General features: G+C 41.3%; 1 protein-coding gene across 2 annotated transcripts in view; it reads left to right on the top strand.

Moving 5' to 3' along the window:
• The first annotated feature begins 562 nt into the window (after positions 1-562).
• The window catches only part of NEBL (nebulette), a 239,943-nt gene continuing 233,831 nt past the window's right edge, over positions 563-6,674 (top strand). The window contains exons 1-2 of one of the 2 annotated variants that reach the window (XM_065731349.1): positions 563-863; positions 1,637-1,731. In XM_065731349.1, coding sequence (XP_065587421.1) covers positions 795-863; positions 1,637-1,731 — 164 coding nt within the window. In that variant the 5' untranslated portion in view covers positions 563-794. The remainder of the gene's footprint in view (positions 864-1,636; positions 1,732-6,674) is intronic. The other variant, XM_065731350.1, reaches the window with a different exon arrangement.

Genomic DNA, 6,674 nt, shown 5'->3' with positions numbered 1-6,674 from the left:
GAGGAGGGAACGCACGCGCGTTCCTCGCTGCACTGGTGGGAGCGATAGGTCTGCACATCAGAACCTCCCTGAGGTTGCGTGATATTCCTATCACACATCCCTCCAGGTGGGGCTCCCACAGCTCTCAGGTGACGCTGCTCTGCTGGAACGATTTCACCGAGACCTGGGCGAGGACAGCCCCGTTTCCCCCTCGAAGTTTCAATGCGTTCAGCGTCGTTTTGCCTTTTAGAGAATCAAACACCTCTTTCCTCCCTCCTGAAATCACTTTTCCATCCCGCGTCGTGCCGGGCTGGGCTCCATCCCCAGGCCTCGGGAACCCTCCATCTCACCCCCTCCCCTCGGGATGGCTGCTGCGCGGGGCTCGTCCTCCTTTCCTCCCTCCCTCCCCTCTCTGCGGGCCGCGTTTCGCTGCTCCCGTGGGCTTGGCTTACGGCCGCTGCCCGCGCGGGGCTCGGCGTGAGTCACTCCGCCGGCGGCGCGGAGAGCCGAGCGCGCAGGCACACGGAGGCGGCGGGGGCGGGTGGATGCGGGGCGGCGAGCGGGCGGGGGCGACTGGCAGCGGCTCCCCGCCCGCCCACTCACACATGCTGCCGAGCCGCAGTCAGCTGGAGCGCCGCTTCCTCCCCAGCCGCCGCCGCCGATGATGACCTTCTCGCCCGCCGGCAGCCGCTGAGGAGATCCGGCGTCCCCGCGCGGGTAGGGGATGCTCCATCGGCCGCCCGCAGCCCCGTGCAGCCCGCCCGCCGCGCAGCAGCCTCGGCCGCAAGGAGCCGCAGCCCGGGAGGAGCCGCACCATGAACCCCCAGTGCGCTCGCTGTGGGAAAGTGGTCTATCCCACCGAGAAAGTCAACTGCCTGGACAAGGTACCGCGGCGGGGAGCGTGGCGGCAGGTGGCCCGCACGGTACCGGGGGCTGCGGCTCATCGGCGCAGGGCGGGCGGCGGTCGCCGTGTCACCGCGCTGACGCAGGGCTCGCTCCGGGCCGCGGCCGCAGCGGGCACCCCGGCTGAGGGCACGGGGCCCGGCGTGGGCACGGCGGCAGCGGCCGCCCGCGACGCTTCCCGAGGGCCGGAGTCGCCTGCGCAGCCCGTTCGCTGGGCAGCCGGTGCCTTCCCCGAGCCGGGGCTTCTGCAGCCGCTTACGCAACGGTGCCCCGGCGGGGCCGGGGACAGCGCCCCGAACCCCGGCCCTTCCGTGGCCGCTTCGCAGAGTGCTCCGCGCTGTGGCACTGCGCCCGGCACCGACCCGCCGGGAGCTACTCGAGGGAAACGCCGTCTTATGCACTAAATGTAGTTTTCTATTGAGTGTACCGATGAGCCAAACATCGCACCTCGGGTTTCTTCTTTTTACTAGGCAAAAACGCCCAGCTCTTGCTTCGGTTATCTTTAAAACAGTTCTGGCAAGGTCACCGTGCTTACGTCTCGGTGTTCGCTTCAGCAGAGAATTTGCATTTCTGAGAGTGTTACAGAAGCTCCTTCAATTTTGCATGAAAGCGATTCCTTTGATGTAGTTTACAGAAATGTATAACGCGTGGCCAAAAATATTGACGTGTAACTGTGTTTTTACATGTCCTGTACCCTAAAATACCTTTCAGAACATCGGGATTGTAAGTAATGCTACTCTACATTTCTTTACAGTATTGGCATAAAGGATGTTTCCACTGTGAAGTTTGCAAAATGGCTCTGAACATGAATAACTACAAAGGATATGAAAAGAAACCTTATTGCAATGCGTAAGTATTGTAAATGTCAAGTCTTGCAGAAATGCACATGAAAGGGAAACCTGACTATGGATGTTGTCAAATAAGTATATAGTGCTGTAAAAACTTAATCTAGGATGGAGCAGTGCAGTCCAGCGGTGTTCAAATCTTTGCAGATGGAGTATTCTACGTGCATTCAAGTGGCAGATGAAGATATTTGATTATGATGTGTTTGAGCAATGTTTTAGTATCAGATCTCAGGATACAGGTCCTTTCCTCCAAGAAAGTGCTGGATCTGGTGCTGACTCCTATTACATTCATTACTGACCTGCTAGGTTACAGTTATCCATTATGCAGCTCTCTGTTAAGGCTTATGGACCTGATCAGCATTTTGTAATAAGAAAACAAAGTCCTCCTCTGTTGTGTAGTTTACCAGAGGCAATATCCTGTGACAGATCGTGACAACCTATTTTTAAAACTGTTATGCTGTTCAGAAATCTCAGATTACTAAGGTAGATGTTCACAAAATCCCTGCTTCTGGTGCTTTGTGCTATTTTGTGTTTTCCTTTTCTCTTACATTTTGATAAAGAAAATGGATTAATTTCAACTGTAGAGTATAATCATGTGGTATTCCATTCCAAGATTTTGTTGTTATTTGGGTTTTGAAGAGTGCTTTGATGCTTGGCTTGCAGGTACTACAAAAGAGGCTTTTGAGGACACACACATGGCAAAGGTGCTTATTGCTCTTTGTACCATGCCCCTGAGATTTGTTAAGTGCATTTCAGTACATTGTCATCTTCAGAAATAATATATTTTGTTAAAAGGATATTTCTAAAGAATTTTGATCCAGATCTGATCACAGTGTTATTCCAAATGTTGCTTTTATATTGCCATTATTTTTATATTTACCTGCTTAAATATTTATATATGTTAAGAGAGAGGAAGTATAACTATAGGCACACCATATATATACATATATTTTAAGAAATATTTTCTTACAATCCTCTTGAAATATTTGTTTCCTGTTGAAGTAGGGGGACCATGGCTGGCCTTTGTGGAATAGTTCAACAGTACATACTCATTTCTTCCAGGTTAAACTTGAAGGCAATGCCTATTTGTCTGAAATGTGAGTTTTGTTATAAAAAGTGCTGTACTGCTGAAACCTGAAACACCTGTTTTGGTGTGCTTAGTTGTCCTTAAGTTGTTTTAGGAGCACGTGCAGTTGTGCACATTCTAGCTTTCCTTGAAGTGCTCTGTGTGGCCAGTTGGTGTCTAACAAGCAGTGGGGAAGGTTTCTGACAAGGTAGACTTGTTGAAGCACAAGTGGGATGTTGGAAGTTGAGACTGACAAAAAGCTTACTGACCCTAGATTGGGTCTGCTCTTGGTAGTATTTGAGCTGAATTTTAAGTACAGGCTTATATAATTTACAGTGATTAAAGCTTTGATGACACTTCGGTGCCTTTTACCTAATGTTCTGGAGTTAATCTTAGTGGTGACACTTTTGACTGCTTGATCTTTCCTTCTTTGATGCTTGATAACAGTTTTCACATAGTTCATGCTATTGCTTGGGGTTTCCATGCTGTGTTTATTTTCTTTCTGTTGAAGGAGAGTTTTTCATTTATGTAGTTATGTTGCTCGGTGCCTCTTTCTATTCATAAATGAGGGGGAGTGAGGATGATGGATCTGTTGCGTACTGTTCACCTGCTGTTCTTCCTATTAGCTGCTTTAAGAACTTTTGTCATATGAATCCCTATGTTTGCAATGTCCCTTAAACATGATTATGAAACAGGAAGGAACAATGTAAAACCACGGAAAGTGGGTTTATTAAATAAGAGACAAAATTTTATGTATTTTTACATATCTACGAAAACAATGTATACTTTGTGCATATAAGTGTGATTTATTTATTTATTTTGAGATACTTTAAAAAAACAGTTTAAAGAATTGTAAGAGTCCTACAGAACTACTATGGGAGACCAATGTGCATTTTGTGTTTTCAATGAAATTTAATATCCTTCAAAGTAGGAATATGTTGTCTGTGCAAAGATGTGTTTTGAATACACAATTTATTTAAATTACAATATTTTGACACTGTACTCTTGCATCTCAAAATTTCCTTATTTGCAAAGCAGATGCCATTATAGTATTTTCAATTATGATGTCTTATCCAGTGTTCATTAGTATGAAGCAAATCCATTTTTATGTTAAATACTTCTCGATCAGAAAATCAGCAAAGAAAAGAATGCAAATTTACTCATACAAACACCTACAAGCACTTGACAAAGAACAATTACTCTTAACTGTTTATTGAGCCCATCCATCAATGAAAATGTAATTTGTAGATGAAAGTGAAAAAGTATGCACTAATTTGAATAGGAGAGCATTACCACTAAATTATTTAATGTGTTTGGAAGCTGTGGTTAGCTTTTTATAAGGACAAGTTGGAAAGCATGTATCTGCATTCCTGATTCTCTTTGTTAGTTCAAGAGTTAGATAACATATTCAATATATTTTGACCTTTGAACTGGAAGTATTCCATTTTTTTCTTCCCAGGTGCAGCAATTAATATTTTTTGAGTATTAGTAAAAAAGCAGAAGTTACTTTGACTGTAAAACATAATTATTTTTCCATTAATACAAGAAAAAGATACAGGTTGTGAATGTTTCACTTCAATTAAACTTTTGGTGCACAAGGACAAGGGTTAGAAATTAATGGATTAATGAGGACTAGTGAGCCAAGAAGTAACATATTATGAAATACTTCAGTTTCAGTTTTCAGTAGAAAGGAGCACAAATACTGGTTAAAACCCTGCTTTTTTAACAGCAAGATTTTTTTTTTTGCTGGTTACATTTTCAGCTATTGGTTATATGCACTGCTTGTGTTACGGATACATTGACAACAAAAGTAGCTATTGGGTGGCAGAAGTAATACAGATCATGAAGCTGGATTTCCCAGTACCGTGGTTTTGATACCACTTTTGTAAAATTGTAGATTTATTAAAGGTCTTGTAACTAAGATAAAAGGCAAAACTTTGTGTGGTAGCATCTAGTGTGGCTTTAATGAACTTCACAGAACTCCATAACAGAAAGTTCACTCTTGATGTGTCCATTAGACCTTTCAGTTCTCTTATCTAAAAGCTTACTCATTTTTCTTCTTACTATCTCTTCTATTATTTACATAACTTGTAAGTTGCGTAAGTCAGAATAGCTTCTACTTGTTTGTGTAGTGCCTAGAATACTGGGGCTTTGATCTCAGCTGGGACCTCCATGTGTAATAGTTTTCTCATGGTTATATTATGTTTCTCTGTTTACTTGCATTCACATTTCACTTGAAAGGCATCAGGCAAAAAATTTCGTATGTTTGTAGCTGCTTAGCATTTGGGTGCTTCTAGGTTCAGCTAATAATGTTAGTCTTAGTTTCCATTTGCTGTCAGATTTCATACACACTTCTTTGCCAGAGAGCTGCCTTATTTGTGCAGTAATATCAATGAGGCTAAGAACACAGACTTATAGTCCAGTTTTGCATTTCAGCCTGGTGCTGTGCATTGCCTGAAGCAGGTGAATTAGCCACACTCTGTGACTCTGACTATTCACATAAGTAGTAAAAGAAGTATTAAGACAACTAAAGTTGCTTTTGGGTCATACAAAAGCTTGGTCAAGTCAACACATCTTTAATGCAAATTGGAACCCCTATTATGCTTCAACACCTGCAGATAGAGAATATGAAATGCTTATTTAATAAATATGGAAATGGCAAAAAATAATTTTCTCCTTGTCAACTCAGAGCTGATTTTTTTTCAACTGCAAATAAGCAAATTGATTTTAGGAAATGAATGTCATTTTGGCAACTAACTCTCTGTGTACTAGTTCTCGAGCTTGTTAAATTATCGGTAGGATGATTACATAGTAACTAATTCTTACAAATATTCATGTAAATACTTTATTTTTATTTTTATTTTTATTTTTATTTTTATTTTTATTTTTATTTTTATTTTTATTTTTATTTTTATTTTTATTTTTATTTTTATTTTTATTTTTATTTTTATTTTTATTTTTATTTTTATTTTTATTTTTATTTTTATTGACAGATTCACTAGACCAAAACATAAGACTTTTTTATGCAAAGTGTAGAAGCGGAAAAGCATATTTTTGGAACATGCTTTCCACGTTAGCTATACCTGCTGATAGAAACAGACTCCCTACAAGTCTGAACACATCCAACAGTGATGTATTTTTTAATTTCTGTGAAACCTAATAGCTTCTCTAGATCTGATATACTCTCTTGCCAAAGGAAAACAGCCTAACTATTGGAATAAATCCTTCTGAAATAGTTGGTATCTAATCTTTTGCTAATCACCCACTTACAGGGTAGCTTCATTCAAGTTTTTGTTTATGACAGTTACCATATGGATGATTACATAACTTTGAAATTTAAATCTACTGCCATCAGTCTTAGCATGAGTTACTGTCATGAAGAAAAGCTCATCATCACTTTATTTTTTCCAGGTTTATTTTTTTTAACTCATGCCAGTAGGATATAGATATGCAAATACATTCACAATGTGAACTGTGATGTTAGAAGAATTGTACTACAGGTTGAATCTACAAATGCAGACAAACTTCATGTTTTAGAGTATGATTGGAAAGAGATGAAAAATGTCAGCTATTTTATAGCAACTTGGAAATGATAAAAATGTGGAACAACATTTTGGAGAGTCAGATAGGTTGGAAGGGGATGCAGTTGCTGGTGATTAGATGTAATCCATTGCCCTTAAAGAGGAACTTCAGAACAGGGGCTTGATTTTAGCTGTGAAACATGCGGAAGTTTGCTTTCTACAAGTAAGGAAGCTTTTAAAAGGTGAACAGGTGTGTGATTATATGATTCATGGTGAAATTAGTTAGCATTATCTTATTTTTCAGCAGTGATTTCAGTGGATGATTATTTCTGAATTTATATGTGACAGGAATTAAAAAAA

This window comes from Cyrtonyx montezumae, unplaced genomic scaffold (assembly GCF_038088225.1).
Source record: "Cyrtonyx montezumae isolate F1298 unplaced genomic scaffold, pur_monq_1.0 scaffold_14, whole genome shotgun sequence".
NCBI classification, from domain to species: Eukaryota; Metazoa; Chordata; class Aves; order Galliformes; family Odontophoridae; genus Cyrtonyx; species Cyrtonyx montezumae.
Note: the sequence above shows the minus strand (reverse complement) of the source record. Positions and strands in the feature narration are given on the sequence as shown.